The 15,817-nt window shown below is 40.6% G+C and overlaps 1 protein-coding gene across 3 annotated transcripts in view; it reads right to left on the bottom strand.

The window, feature by feature from the left end:
* myo7ab (myosin VIIAb) overlaps positions 1–15,817 on the bottom strand; it is a 51,257-nt gene that overhangs the window by 5,618 nt on the left and 29,822 nt on the right. For all 3 annotated transcript variants that reach the window (XM_046039943.1, XM_046039942.1, XM_046039941.1), the window contains 23 exons: positions 15,541–15,633; positions 14,606–14,700; positions 14,327–14,411; positions 13,911–14,129; positions 12,387–12,704; positions 11,078–11,287; positions 10,342–10,518; positions 10,144–10,233; positions 9,883–10,010; positions 7,945–8,071; positions 7,522–7,641; positions 6,690–6,863; positions 6,352–6,579; positions 6,049–6,219; positions 5,846–5,963; positions 5,630–5,756; positions 4,897–5,066; positions 4,532–4,722; positions 3,420–3,544; positions 2,874–3,031; positions 2,335–2,488; positions 1,242–1,397; positions 1,046–1,151 (listed from right to left, as the gene is read on the bottom strand). In XM_046039943.1, the coding sequence (XP_045895899.1) occupies positions 1,046–1,151; positions 1,242–1,397; positions 2,335–2,488; positions 2,874–3,031; positions 3,420–3,544; positions 4,532–4,722; positions 4,897–5,066; positions 5,630–5,756; positions 5,846–5,963; positions 6,049–6,219; positions 6,352–6,579; positions 6,690–6,863; positions 7,522–7,641; positions 7,945–8,071; positions 9,883–10,010; positions 10,144–10,233; positions 10,342–10,518; positions 11,078–11,287; positions 12,387–12,704; positions 13,911–14,129; positions 14,327–14,411; positions 14,606–14,700; positions 15,541–15,633 (3,540 nt within the window). The remainder of the gene's footprint in view (positions 1–1,045; positions 1,152–1,241; positions 1,398–2,334; positions 2,489–2,873; positions 3,032–3,419; positions 3,545–4,531; positions 4,723–4,896; positions 5,067–5,629; positions 5,757–5,845; positions 5,964–6,048; positions 6,220–6,351; positions 6,580–6,689; positions 6,864–7,521; positions 7,642–7,944; positions 8,072–9,882; positions 10,011–10,143; positions 10,234–10,341; positions 10,519–11,077; positions 11,288–12,386; positions 12,705–13,910; positions 14,130–14,326; positions 14,412–14,605; positions 14,701–15,540; positions 15,634–15,817) is intronic.

The raw sequence follows: 15,817 nt of genomic DNA on the forward strand, positions 1-15,817 counted from the left end.
ACAGGCCACAAACGGTTGTTTGTATATAAAATGCTGCATATTGAGTACACCAAGTACACATGATTATGCCATGGTGAAGGAAATGTGTTCACAGTAGCAGGTTAACAAAAGGGCCTTGTATAGTAGTTCACATCTCCAATTATGATGGTTTCCAGTAAGTTTTTGGATATTGTCAAAAAAATCTTTACATATAAGGATCTGATCAAAATGTCTCTAGATAAAATCTGCACAAGAGTGAGATAATGTAATTTCTGCTAAACAGTGACACTGTGACAAATGAAGGGATAATGGTAACTGCTGAAACATAGTGTAACAACAGCACAAACAGACAATCATGATGTTCGCCAACTGACTCAGTAATGTCTGTCATACAGAAATATTTATCTTGCGTTAGCTAATATTATTAAAAATAATATTGTCCGTTACTGGTCAAACAAGAACACCACCTTGGTGTATTTAAATGAATAAGTGTGCATTTTATTGCTAAATAATTCAAATTTTCATCTGAAATTGGAAAATAATGTAATTCTATTATTTTAAATGTAAGAATGGTAAAAAAAAATACAAACCCGGTAAACGGTAAAGATAAACATATGTTCCTCATATCTCAAGCTGCTTTTTAGTGAATTGCATATAGCTATATAATACCTTTTATTTATATGACGAAAAGTATTAAAGGTTCAGTGTGTAAGTTTTAGTGGCATCTAGTGGTGAGAGTTGCGAATTGCACCCCCTCCCCTATCCAAGCGAGTTGTATAGCTAGCCTGAGACAGGATGTAGATATAAATGGCTCATTCTAAGGTAATAAAAACATAATGGTTCATTATGTATGATCTTTATACACTACTGAAAACATAGTTATAGATATTATGTTATATAATATGTTATTTCTACTTTTAAAAGACACATAGTGCCACTTTAAGTGCGACGACAACCAGGGTGTTGATTTTTAAATAATGGCCGAGCCCCATATACAGTATCACTCTTAAACTTGCGGTAATAATATAGTTATATGATAATATATATTTTGGATTTTAGTTATCACCTCATCTGAGTCATCAGGGAAGTAAACTTTGTGGAAGATCTGCGTGGTCTTGTGCTGGATGGCTTCCACCTCCACCAGGTGAGGAGGGTACTTCCTTGACCCATTTCTACAACCAATAACAGAGATGAAATGGATGTAGACTGAACACAATAGAAAGGCTATTAAAGAAGATCAGAAGAAAGCATGTGTGCGTTACCGTAAGGCTTTCTGTAGCCGCTGCATGCAGTCTGGAGCCAGCGGATAGTGTTTCTTGGCCTGGAGGAACTTCTGGACGTGAGGCAGCAGGATGTTACTGGGAGGAAACAAACCAGTGCAGAGCCACAGCAGCTCCCAGCCCTTCTCCTCACTGTACCTACACACAGACACACAAATGGTCAAATGTGTCCTTGTGGTCTAATAAATAAAGCAAGAGAGTTTAAAAAACATGCAGTGTAGCCATTTAGTGAGTTAAACACACTTTACATGTCCTCTCCTGATGAGGGGAAACATTACTGTTACAGCAAAGAATTATATTTTAGACAACAAGCCTCAGACTTGGTAACAACTGACTGGGGAGGGCCCTTTCCAGGTCCTTGAACTTGCAATAACTGATTTTTTGGCCACTTGGGGGCAGCGAAAACCAGTGAACACAACACACAGACATTAGGTGCGTTCGAGATGACTGCAGGGGCGGAGAATAAAAACGTCACCGTCAAGTCGGACACAATCTACTTGCGTGAGTTCCCTGTGAGCTGAGATCAATGAAAAGGTGGTTCCAACTTTGTGCAGCCGGAAAAAAGCAACTGCGGCCGTCGGACCTATTATGTACCTATTATGTATCATCACATTTTAAGTTGATTTGGTAAACTTGTCTGTAGTTGCTTATTTAAACATTTATTTCGGAGTCGTTCCACCTGTCGAATGCCAAGTCTTTTAGATCTTCGGTCTCCACCAACTCCTGAGGGAAACATCTTAAGTTGCTAAATTCTCCACTATGTTCACCAGATTTTCACGATGACACTTGACTGGCCTGCACAAAGCCACAAGCTCAACCCCATCCAACACCTTTAGGATGAACTGGAACAAATGGTTTTTAAAGGAGTGTTCAAAAATCCCATTTGAGTGCGTCCACATACTTTTGGCCATATAGTGCACCTACTGTATGCTTCCATGATGTGTTTCTAAGAGTGTACTGTACGACAGCCAAGACACATGCATTTGTGGGATGTTTTCTAATACAAAATAAAATATAATATAACAAAAACCAAACTTGAAGTGTGTGTGTGTGTGTGTGCGCGCTTCAGACTCACTTGATGTGATTATCAGTGAGCTGTTTGAGAATCTGACAGAAGATTTCATCTTTGAGCGGCTCGGCCTTCAGCGCTCCTTCAAAGATCTGATCGGTGAGCTCATTGACAGAACGCACCCTTTTGGACGGGTAGTCGCCCATATACTTCATCACAGGTACAGCCGAGGTTAAGGACACCAACCAACAACAGGAACAGATGTCCTTATTGGTACAAACATGGGTTGCTTGGCAATAATTTAACGCAGTAATTGAAACACACTTTTTATACAGTTTAAAACATAACAAGAAGAGACAAAAACATGACAAAAGAGACTCAAATTTAAGTTTTCTTAAACTTCAGATGTGTGTTTCTTTGTCTTCCTTTAGTTAGTTAGTTTTGTTATTATAGTACCCACGTGTAGAGCTGAAACGACTGATCGGTTATCAACAGAAAATGAATCTGACAACAAATAAAGTCAGTAGGCTGCAGCCCAATAAGTTTTGGGGGACAAGCATTAGAGACACACATAACAAACCTACACACACTCCACTAAAGGATATCTATGAAGGCCAGGCAGGCCTCCTGGGAGAGCTCCTCATGAGCCAGGACTTTCTTCAGCAGAGGCTGTTTGAGAGGCTCCCTGGTGCAGCTCCACAGACGCTCCTTCCCTCTGGACTTTGAGATCATCACCCTGCTCAGAGTGCTCTTTGGAGGAGGTCTGAAAACACACAGGAGGGGTTAGAAATGATGAAACACACAAACTACGCACTGATAACCCTGGAAAAACAGACAGACAAAATGTGTTTATTAGACAGCTACAGATGTGGACAAAATTGTTGGTACCCTTCCGTTAAAGAAAGAAAAACCACCCTTAAGGCCAGTTTCATTAGTTTGTTTTTTTAAATGATTCTGTTGAACCACAATTCAAAAGCAAGGTCTGATTTTCATCAATTCATTTTCAGTAAATGTTTATTTAATATTACTTTTGTCAGTTTGAAGTTATTTCAGGGACCATTGTGGGTTTTTCTTTCTTTTACAGAAGGGTACCAGCAATTTTGTCCACGTCTGTATGGACATATCTACATTTAATGGATCAGGACACACACCTGAAGTAGTCATAGGAGAACTCCTCCAGTGTGTAGGCCTTAGTTTTGTCCTCCTTGATAGAAAGGTTCATGTGGGAAAAACCAAAGGATTCTCGCCTCTGATCAGGAGTCATTGTCACTAGAGCCTGGGTGAGAGAAAACAGCATAGAGAGGAGACGTCTGAGTTATTATATAGATTTGTGTGTGTGAAGACTGATTTCAATCTCATCTTGAAGGGTTGAGTATGAAGCTGGAGGTGGTTAGCCTAGCTTAGCATAAAGACCGGAAGCAGGGGTAACAGCTAGCACTTACCAGCACCCCTAAAGCTCACTCATAAACACTTTTTGTATCATAGCATAAAAGCAAAAATGTAAAAATGACGACTTATGTGCTGGAATTATTAGCATACCACAGTTTATCTTTTCTCTCAGTACTTCTGTGCAGCATCTACTGCTATACCACGGGTTGCCAGATATGACCACTTTTATTTTTTATTTTTCTTTGTGTACGGATCAAACAGATAAGATACAACATGTTTTATTTTATTTTATGAGCAGTAGAGGTGCTAGCAGATGTATTATTTTCCTTTTGACAGAGCTAGCTGTTTCCCCCAGCAGAAGAAATGCTGAAATCAATACTGTAAACAGTGCCCTCTTCTTGTTCTGTGCTGTAAAGCTAACTGGCACATTATCCACTGCATCCAACCAGGCAAGTCCAGTGCAGAGATGGAAAGAAGCTGCCGGACTTCTCAGTGATAGCCTTGTTTGTACAGAGTTTCTACAGAGCTCACCAAGTGAAATTTAAGACCTTTTTAATACCACACAGAATGCAATTTTATTCACGATGATACCGGCCAAAGTATGGATAAAAGTGTCAGCTAAATAAGTAGATGTAAATGGATATAAAAACATTTTAGAACTACGACAGGCAAGAGGAAATATTTATGACTTTTGTTGATAAATTGAAAGATTTTTAATACCTTCCAATGTGTTTTTGATGAAACTGAATTCAAGATTTTGTTTATGTGGTAATATTCTACTCATGCTGAAGTTGTATACGGTACAACTTCGGCATATACGGCAAGGCACGATTAATATGACAGTATACAAATACCAGACATAAGCTCCACTCACCACTATGTCATACTGTGGTCTGGTGATAGTCGGCAGGACGTAGACACAGTCTGCAGGGAAGTCCCCTCTCTGTTTGGTCCTGTCGTTGATGCCGTGAGCCCAGCCAGAGTTCATCACATGCTCTCCATCGTGTTCATCCAGGATGATCAGATCTCCCTTGGAGAAACTCAGGAATGTAGAATCTACTCCTGCTGCAAGATAAAGATTACATATACAAACAATTAAACATAGAAATACATGAAGTTTGATGGTTCAACTCCCTTCACTTCAAAAACCTACAGGGGCAGCAGATTCCCCAAATATATGGTCAATATCCCAAAAGTGATTAAAGCATGCTTTCTTTTCTAGCCATCACTGAATCTCACCAGGGTTGGGACAGTCCAGCAGTCCCACCACATACTTGGACCTCTTCCTCAGACCCTCGAGGAAGGCGACCACCAGATCGCGGATGTCCTCCGCATTGTTGGAGGTGAATGTGTACTCGTCTCCTTTGATGGTGGCCAAGGTAAAACTCTGGCCCTGCAGTTTGCCCCCTCTGGAAAATAAAATCTTATTTTAACAAAAGGGCTGTCACACGATGAATGAAAAAAAAAAAGGTGGACAGTAAAAAAGTTGTATGGTCCTATGAAATACTTTTTTACTCCGCTATCGGACACTTAAACAAAACTTTACAGTTTACAGCACTGCTAGCGCTGACTTTGGGAACCTTGAAGGTTACGGGATTGCTGTGGGACTACCAAGGGATGGGAGTCAATTTCATTATTCATCACAAGACTGGGACAGGGCAGGAAAAAGGTCAATGAGAGATGAGTTTATGATATAGTCATATCATAGACTGACTAATATGAGTAAACATTGAGAGAGAGGAGTTTTTGACAGTGATGCTTTAAGCTAAATGCTAACATGGTCCCAATCACATTGCTAACTTGCTGATGTTCAGCAGGTATAATGTTTATGATGTTCACCATCTTAGTTTTAGCATTTGCTAACAACTGTACAAAATTACATGGCAATCCATCCAATAATTTAGTTTAGCTTTCAGTGTGGACCAAGGTGGTGGATCAACAGACACACTGACATTGTCATCTGTTATGATACCTGCTACTGGAGACAGCAGTGATCTCTGGGAATGAGAGCTCCAGAAGGACCTGCTCCTGTTCATCCACAAAGTAAACTCCAGTCCAGTTTACTGCCACAATCACATCATTCTTGGGCAGACTAGGCCCTGTGGACAGACGGTGTCATATGCTTAAATAACAAATAAAGATACCTACAGTAGTGAGACATAGTTTACAGTGAGAGTTTACAGCCAACCTGAGAATTTGAAGGCCTCGTAGAAGCGCGAGAAGAGTAAAGGCCACTTTAAACGAGCAAAATCCACCACGTCCTCCTTCACCTTCTGCGTGTTCAGCCTCCTTTTAGTGTGTAATCCCTGCACAGACAGAAATAGTTAGTCACTGTCAAGTTGTTAAAAAAGCCCAAAGAAGTGTACATTTGGTGACTAATGCAGCAGATACCTTTTTGTGGGCTGTGATGATAAGCTGAGCCCACTTCTCTGCAGTCTTAGTTGAGGTGATTTCTCTGTCAGGGATGTAGGAGGGGATGAGACTGAGCAGGCGGTCTTGGAGGATCTCAGAGCCATAATCCACATAGTACTGCTGAGAGGCCAGCTCTGCAAGGTCCTCCTCCTTTTGGACAGACACAGGGCAAAGAAAGAGAGAGATGTTCATGTCCATCCATTTTCAAATACAAACCGTGTTTGACAGTATCAAGTAGAAACGTTTGTGCTACTAAAGCATTCAAAAAACAAGGCTGCTCACCCTCTCACAGCGGTACTCTCCGAATTTCACCCCTCGGACAATCTGCTGGTAGATGAGATTTGTGGCAACGTGGTCCTCAGAAGGGTTGTGCCAGGGGTTAAAGATCTCCTTCCTGAAGAACAGCCTCCAGGGGGCATTCCTCTCCTGGGCGCCCTGCTCCTTCGCATACTGCTCACACTGGGAGACGGCGTCCATGACGTGGTCGCTGCCGCTACCCAGTGATGACACCTGAGGCAGTTTCACAGATGTATTCAATAGGCGGTGAAGTACGCGTGCAAACACAAAATGTATACTGGTCTAATGCCTGTATGTGTCACAGGTGCACGTCTTGGTTTTACCTTGTCAAACAGGGCGATGTACAGCGAGAAGCCAAAGCGATCTCTCAGGTTGATCTTGTCCGCTAGAGCGTTGCAGAGCTCACTGGCAGTGGTGGCTGAGTCTGCCAGGAGTGTCTTTGTGGTGCCGTCCATAAACGTTACTGGTAGCATGATGGGCTTCTTGGATTTAGTGGCCTGGGGGGTAAAAAGAGATCAAACTAAATTTCTGTAGTTCATAATTGTTCATCATTTTCATTTTTGTTTGACATGTGGTTAAGAATATTCCATCAGTTTAAAGGGAGAGTAAGTGATTCTGCAGAATGACTGTTGATATTTGAACTCAACTGCAAAACAAATGCACCCCTCCTTTCAGTGCTCCCTCAGAAACAGCACGTTCAACTCTCTCTCACACTGCATCCCTTCCCCCCCGTCACTCCTATGCACGAGCACAAACACCACCTGTTGCTGATTGGCTGGAACAATGTTGTTTGGCAAGGTCGACACCACTTTCTTTATTTTCCATTTACAGAGCCACGGCAGTGTAGGAAAACTAGGTATTTTTTCAGAGCACACAAAATGGAGGGCTGTCAAACCGTGAAGAAATATTTGCTGAATTTAATGCATGTGAAGATGAGCTTCCTCGCTACTGTAGCTAGCAGTAGTGACAGAGTTCGCTGCTTCTGGCTGAATCGGCACAAAAATGATTTAACAGCAGCCCAATTCTCTGTCACAACAATCCTAATTTTAAATTATAGTTGTATAAAATCTGAATTCAAAGCATATAAGGACCTGCAGATACTCTGACCAACGTCAGCAGACAACACAAACACAGAGCAGCAAGCATGTGCGGTACCTGTAATTCTAACCAAGATGGCGGCTGGGTCCTTGTGCGGTTGACAAACGTCCTTCTCAACCTTTCCTCACAATATGGAGCATAACCAGGAGGACCGTTATTTAAAAATGTCCGTAAATACTGACAACAGAGAAAAAGAAAAGACAACAGATAAAGAGTTAGAGAAAACCATCATTAAATCAGTAACACGGAGTAAAATTAAGTGCTTAAAGCATGGAAATACAAACAGATTCCTTTGGAGATGCCCAGAACATGGCACAAGTTACAGATCTTAGACAAAAATTATATTGTTTGTTGGCTGAAGGGGATAAATAATAAATAAAAAATGTGTTTGTTCAAAAAATAAACCATCCCAAACGTCTTCATTCCTTCATTCAACTTATTTATTTTTGGTTCATGTGGAGTGAGTTGGAGGTTTCTTACTTTGACAAACTTCTCAGAGGGGGCGAAGCAGCCCACGCAGAGAGACAGCAGGATCCACCCACGGGCGTGGCTGCTCTTGGACGGATTCTGAGTGAGCTGTTTGCAGATCTGACAGTAGATTTCATCTCTGAAACAACAGATCAGCAACAACAACAACCCTGCTGTAGTCAGTCAGATTCACATGATTCAGAGAAACTGTAGGTCTGGTAATCCCACAAACCCCCCCCCAGATTTTTCATTTATTTGCAAACTTGTAGTCTTCAGCCCCAACTGACGCTTTAACAATTTTTTTGCATGCTTAGGCATGTAGTTTATTTCTCATACCATCCTGCTATTCACTCCTCTCACGCATGCATGCTAATAATTTCCTGCTGTCATTATCTGGGGATGTCAGATGTGATATCAACTGTTCTCATTCACTAGTCACATCTGTCCAATAGCAAAGCAACACACCTAAATTGTTAGCCTTTCCTCTGCTGTCTTTTTCAATATGACTCTCTCTGCCTTAAGTTCATTCATGCTGTTGTCATGCACGCCCCTACACCTCCCTTTCACCATCCACTCTTTGCAGATTCATCATCTTTATTATTTTATCAGCCTCAGCTCCTTACAAAAAATCTCCCGATAGGGTCTAAGCACCAAAAATTTCCAATTATCACATATCATCTGTTATAATAAAAAATCATCTTTACTTCATTCACTTGTTTTCTGGAGGAAATTAATCCTAATGTTTTAGTTGACCCACTGACCGTTTCTCTCAGGCCAGAATTTTAACTTGTACATAAAAATATACAAACAATAAAGGGAAAATTTCTATGATATTTACTCTACACATTCATGCTCCACCGAGTATGATCCCCTCCCATTTTGGATACTCTATGAACTCTCTTCTAGAGCCACCCTCAAGTCAAAATGTTGTAAACAAAGTTGATTGCAATTCTACTTACTGAACTAATTCATGTGGCTGATAAACATGGTTTAATTTAAAAAAAACACACCATATTTTTGTCATACTGCACATTGCTGCAGCTCCTCTTTTCACCCTGTGTGTTGAACGCTTCGTTTTGGTCATGAGTGATACATCTTGTCTACATGATCTTTGTTGGGAGTTGCAATTGCGCAGTTCCTAGTTACGGTCTATTAGCCAATCAGAAGCAGAGTAGGGCAGTTTGTGAGAAGCTGGTAAACACGACTTCGGTTCAGCTGCATATCCCTTTACCAGCTTAGCAACATGGACTGGAGCAAGAGTTTCAGAGTAGTGAGTTATTAATCTGTCAAAAATGTATCTTTCATCCATAAAGTTTTAACTGAGCTGTGTCTCTTCATCACAGTAACAACTTTCAGTCCATTGACTGCCTGGAGGTTTGTGCTGCAGCTCAGTGCTTTTCCACTGGTGTTTTTGAGGGCGTGTCGTACTAGCCGCGTGGCGAGCATTATGACGCGCAAAGGGAAACGGCTGGACTACAAACGAGCTGTTTTCAGGCAGTTCAGAGCAGTGTTTTCTGTGGGAGATGGGAACTCCCTTTGGGGTAGACTTTGGGCTTTTTTGCTTTGCAAACCTATTACATGCACAAAAAAGATATATAACTTTAATAAAGGAGAGTGAAAAGCCAAAAAGCATAATACCACCTCTTTAACAACTTCTTTCCTCTCTTCTCAGAACAAACTACATGACTTGCCTCCTATTCTCACTATTATCAGAGCAAAAGTATCAGTAGGTGACTTGTTTTGTCCAACACAATCCTATTGCCAAGTATAATGAACACTGCAGCCTCAAGAGCTGCTAGCAGGGCTTTAGACTTACAAAAGCATAAATCTTTAAAGGGTTTATTATTGGAGTCACACTGAAAGCCGTGGTCCCATGTATTAGTCAGGATTTGGTGATGACATTAAAGGAAGTTAAGCCACTAAAACTACAGATGTTTGTTTGTTGGTCACCTGAGGGCGGGCCGTAAGATGCCGTTGCCGATGATGAAGTGAAGTTTCTCCAGGTTGGAGGTGGGTCGGTCCTCCAGCATGCTGTTTCCCTGGAGGCCGTAGTCCACCTCTGTCAAGCGCCTGGTCACCTGCCACAGGCATTAAAAAGAATAAAAACTCTTCAACAAACACTTGCAAAAACGTACACTGCAAATAAACATAAAGAAAAAATTTTGCAGTTCTGGTGAAAACTCCAGAAGAAGTTGCTGGTTTGAATCTTACCTCCTCAGTGATCTTGGATTTCCTCTTCAGGGTGAGAGACACAAGTTTGTGTCTGACACTGTTCCTCTTCTGGCTCTCTATGGAGCTGTTCTATTGACACAAACATGGAATGACGATGACATTTTATATGTTTGTAGACAGCATCACAGACTGCTCAAGAATTATTTGAAACATTTAGACCCTTCATCATCATCTCACCTCTCCTTCCACCTGCAGTTCCTGCAACTCCCTCTTGTAGCTCCTCTTGCCGAGGGTTTCGTAGATCTTGGTCATGACGGGGATCTTTTCGCTGCCGTCATTTATGACCATCTGGCATTTTGGTTCCGGGAGGTCTCCCATGAACCTCAACACGGTGATCCACACTGCTAATGCAGCCTGGAGGACAGAACAGGACCGTTAAATAAGCAGTAAGCTAAGCGAGTGATTATGTAACCTGTCAGTTATAATGTGAATTTTTAGCATGCATACTTAAAGGTGTTTTGCTAATTGTTTAAATATAAAAAAATCATCACTAAGCTATTTTTTAAGAATTAGAATAACTTCCATAAACAAATTACAAACACTGTTTGGCCTCAGTAAAACCACACATTTTTGTCTGTACTTCTTACACCAAAGAGAAACAAAGTGTTAATTTGTTGGCTTTACAGCTGCTGGTAGGTGTATTTTCTAATGTTGGACAGAGCCTGGCTTGTTGTTTGCCCCTGTTTCTAGTCTTTATGCTAAGCTAAGCTAACCATACCCTGGCTTCAGTTTCTTAAGATGTGACAGTGGTATTGATCTTAATATCCAACACAAGAAAGTGAATAATCGTGACTCCCAAAATTTAGAACTATTCCCTTAAGTGGTAAATCTGCTGATCATCTGATTCCATTAACAAACAACATTTGAATAACTGAGCAAAAGCTGGGAGCTGAAGAGGGCTTTAGTTTCTCACTAGCTGGTCTCCTTCGTCCTCGTGAAAAAGCAGAGGTTGTTTTAGCGGTCGTCTTATGTAGGTGTGAGTGGAAACACCCTGGAAGTAGGTGGCTGCAAACTTGGAGAACTTGTACTCAGACAAATCCTCATCTTCCTCATCAGGTAATGGCAGAGCTTCATTCAGCACCTCTTCTTCAGCTTCCTCACCACGAGGAATGTTCTCCAAGTCCTGAGTGGGAGGAAAATTTAATTTTTTTAAATTTAAATAGAAACAGACAAAGTTAGCAACAAGCTAATGAGAAAAGTTAAATATCTAACAGCTATAGTACCAGATATTTTTCTCAGGAGTTGGTGGAGCTAAAAGGAGAGTAAATATTAGAATTACAGTTGTCAGGTGGTCAGAATCGCATCTCCAGATGAGTGACAATGTTGCTCTATGTCTCGTGGTCATGGAACGCTCAAATCGGATTTGCAAATATCTTTTGCATCACTTTTAACGCAACTCACAACGATGACGTCAAATCCAGGGTGCCAGAAGTGCATCAAAGCGTTAAGGCAGTACCCATGCTTAGTTTAGTGTTTGCATACTAATATTTGCTAATTTACACTAAAAACAAAGTTCTGAGGCTGATGGGAATGTCATTAACAACAATAGTAAGATAAACAAAACAAAGATGAAATACAAAAAAAACAAACAAGTTAAAAAAAAAACATCTGGTGAAAATAGGCGAAATAGGAGTGAGTGAATTTAACTAAAACCAGGGTAAGCTATATGATATAAGTGTTGAAGTGATTTAAAAGAGGACACTGATTAAAATAAGTGGATCTCTCTTCAGGCAGAAGAAGGAAAAAGAAAATGTATATGTGGTATATTCACAATGACAATGCTAACTGCTGTTTGGCAGGTGTAATGTTTATGAAATTTATTATTTTAGATTAGCGTGTTAGCATGCCAACATTTGTTAATTAGCAATATTAAGTATGGCAGAGCTCGATGGGTTTGAAATTAGTTTTGCACGTATTCATTAAAAAGCCAAAGTATTACTGGACACATTTAAAGGGGTCCTATTATGCTTTTCTGTAATTTCTGTGTTATCTATAATGTTACAATGTCGGATGTTCATGTAAAAGATAGCCAAAGCTTCATATAATGAGCTGAACATATTTAAAAGACATCCCTGTAAGCCAAGAATTTCCCAGTTTTCTCTAATCTTGACTCTGTGTGATGTCACGCCGACCAACTGAACCAAATTTTTTAATTCAAATTAAATCAGTAAATAAATTGGCTATTATTGCACTACAAATACAAAAAAATCATAAACACATACCTCAAAACCAGCAGGTGCTTGTCCGTCCTGGTTGGGCAACGGCCCGGAGTTCCCCAGGAAACCAAACATGCGGTCGACCATATCTGAGTGATCCACTGGCTGCTCCTTCTCCCTCTCCATCTGCTCCAGCAGCTCCTTTTTCCTCCTTGTCTCCTCCTTCGCCTCCCTCTCCCTCTCTTCCTGCTGTTGGACGATTTGGACGAGCCGCTCCTGGTGTTTCTTCTCGGCCTCCACTTTGGCCCGCCGAGCTGTCATCTGGTTTCGCAGCTGCTCCTCCTCGGCCAGACGCTGGCGCTCGGCTTCGAGGCGATGCTGCAGCTGTGAGGGGAGTTGAGAGAGGAAACAGAGGGAAAAGGGTTCACAGAGGCAGGTAGGGTGTGACACTGATCATCATTTTTTCAAGCTTTTGTTTACAGAGGAACTGAAGGGAAACATTACAGGTGGAAACAGATGATTTACTTTGTTATAATAATTTAAAAAATGACTAGACAACAATGAGCAAATAACATCCTAAAAATATTCCTAAAACCTGAGCGCAATATACAAAACTTTTATCTCTATTCACTATTTAAAGAGGTTTCCAGAAAGTGCTACAGCAGAATAAATTTAAACTTCTACACGCTAACAAGCCACAAGTTATTAAAGTTATAAAGACAGCACAAATATGTACGACGTTCACAACATGAAACAGCAGCCTCCCCTAGTCCATACTTAACGTCTTCCTTGTTGGGTCACTGGAACTGCAGATTTGCCCAGGAATATTATTTGACCGTTCTCCAGAAGCTACTTTCTATTTTATATCTTATCAATGTTCAAATTGATCAACAAACTGAGATTAAACAAACATTTACAAAACAAATAATTTATTCAACATCGTCTTTCAAAACAGGAGAAGAGATGTGCAACAGTGGCAGAAAAAATGGCATTTTTACTAAAAACACAAACATCCTTAAAAGCTCAAACATTTCCATATTTTCACAGACATGAAGTCAGGTTTAAACCAACTAATTTAAAAATAATGTATAAAAGAAGGTTTTACGGTGATTATTGACTGTGTGTTTAAAGGATTTACTCTGCTTTTAAGACCACCTAACAACGTTTGAAAGATGGTGGAATTAAGACTAAGTGTCTGGCCGTTTCCAGTCTTCATTCTAAGCTTGATTCTAGCTATTATAGCTTAGACAGCTTCATATTTAGTGTGTAGACATGAGTGTGGTATCAAGCAAGAAAACAAATAAGCACATTTCCCAAAATTTTAAATTATTCCCTTAAGGTCAGCTAACCAAGGATGATAAGATATCCTACAAGTTGTGTAAGAATATCCTCAAGTATCTAATCATGGTATCGCATGAACAAATATAGTATAGTATATTGTTGTCTTTGAACCAAATCAATTATGTGACACTTTACAGTTTCAATGCCCTACATTATTCTTCATGTCTACCCTCAACACCATTTGCCCTCACTGTCTGGCACATTAGCAACATGATATAAGTAGCAGTAGTAAATATAACAACTGTTTACCTCTGCCCTGAGCCTCTGGCAGAGGCGTCTGGCTATCATGCCCCTGGTGTAGGCTTGAAGGGTCAACACAGCACGAAGACGGCGCCAAAATGTCTGCCGTATGAGGAAGCCGCGGCACCGGGCCTGGATGAGAGTGACACGAAGGCGAGTCATCCGGTAGCTTTTGTAGTGTTTCCTTGACCTGTAGACGGCCTGGAGGCGCAAGAAGCCAGACTGCATCTGAAGGAGAGAGACATGTTTTAAAGGTGGAGTGATATTAATATGGTGCCTAAATTAGTGTAAATATGTGCAGTTCATATGAATATAAGAACAGAAACATACTGCATCTTAGTTACAAAGCAAAAAGCTATTAAGGTGTTAAAGTATATTTTAACAAATGAAAAACTACACATTGTGTAAGATGTAACACGACTCACAATTCGGTAATTCTTCCTGCACTGATAACCCCTCCAGACCTTCTGTATAACAGTCACAGCACTCTTCAGTCTGAGAAAATTAGTCCTACAAAATGGGGGAATAAACTGATGAACAGGGAGGTTCACTCATCAAACACGCATACATAAGTAGGCACACTCAAAAATAAAATAAAACACAAAGGTAAGTATAGAGACCCCAAATTCCTGAAAGTTAAGAATTTATTATCTTATGCGCAGTAAGACATTACACGTAGAGCTCTGTCCTAAACCATTCTTTACCTCTCTTTAAGTCCACGCACAGCCTTCTGGATGAGGATGACCTTGTCAGTAATACCCTTGTCCCTCTCGATCTCCAGCTGCATGTCGTGGTGGTCCTGAAGGAACAAGCAGAGACAAAGCGGCAGGTAAAGAAGGGGTATCAAGGCTGGATTATCAATTAGGCAAAGTGGACAGCCACGGCCCCAGAAGGTCAAGGGCTCTGAAGTACAAAATTACAAAAATTGTTCGGTAATATGCATCACTACAGCAAAAATATGAACTAAAATGGTCTCAAGGTGGCTCCTGCATTTAGTCCTGATGTTGAGGTGTTGATGAGGAGCCCTGTGTGAAAATCAAGTTTTAATATCATAGTATATACATCAGTTTATACATGTGTAATCACAATATCTTTAAATTAACTGTAGTAGGGGGAACTGGAGGTGGGGGTTTTAAAAAATCCAGTGCACATTTTTGGCCCTGGGCCTTAAGTTCATGGCCCATTTTTAAAGATTTATATCCTCACTAGGAATGAATGCTGTTGGGACTGAGAGGCACAGACAGGGCAAGGAAGCTGGAAAGTTTTGAGAGATGGGCTAACACATTGATTTTAATTACTTTAGTGGATTTGATGTTGACAACAAAAATATTGAATATCGCCATCCTATGAATTTGTAGGAGTTGACCTAAAGTGTTGTCATTGTACTTTAATTGTCAATAAACAACCATCAACAAAAATGTCTTCGGATCAGCCCAAAGTATGTTAACCCTGGGGTACACATGTTGTCATTCCAGAGTATTTACTGTATATACAATGGCTTATTTTTAATGCTTTCTTTTCTTGATAGGCTCATGACAAAGAGCACTAATGGGGATACAGAGAGGGGATTCAGATTTAAAACAACTCTAGCCTACAGGACTCAGTAAGATAACTTTCTCACACACACACACACACCAACCTTGAGGAAAATCTTGGTCTTTCCGATCTGCCAGTCATCATGTTTCCCCAGCCTAGCCAGGATTATCTGCTTGCAGGTGCCTCGTAGGTCTTCCTGAAAGGAGAGAGAACTACGTAAAAGTGGTGACTCCTGGACCAGTAATGTCTGCTTAGTAACGACAGATACTGTATGATGTCAAAAATGGTAACATTTAAAAAAAAATGCATTATCAATGCATTACAATCACTTCATGTTACGGTCTTATACAGATGGTGGGATATCCCACAAATTACATGTG

This window comes from Micropterus dolomieu, linkage group LG23, assembly GCF_021292245.1.
Source record: "Micropterus dolomieu isolate WLL.071019.BEF.003 ecotype Adirondacks linkage group LG23, ASM2129224v1, whole genome shotgun sequence".
Lineage (NCBI taxonomy): Eukaryota > Metazoa > Chordata > Actinopteri > Centrarchiformes > Centrarchidae > Micropterus > Micropterus dolomieu.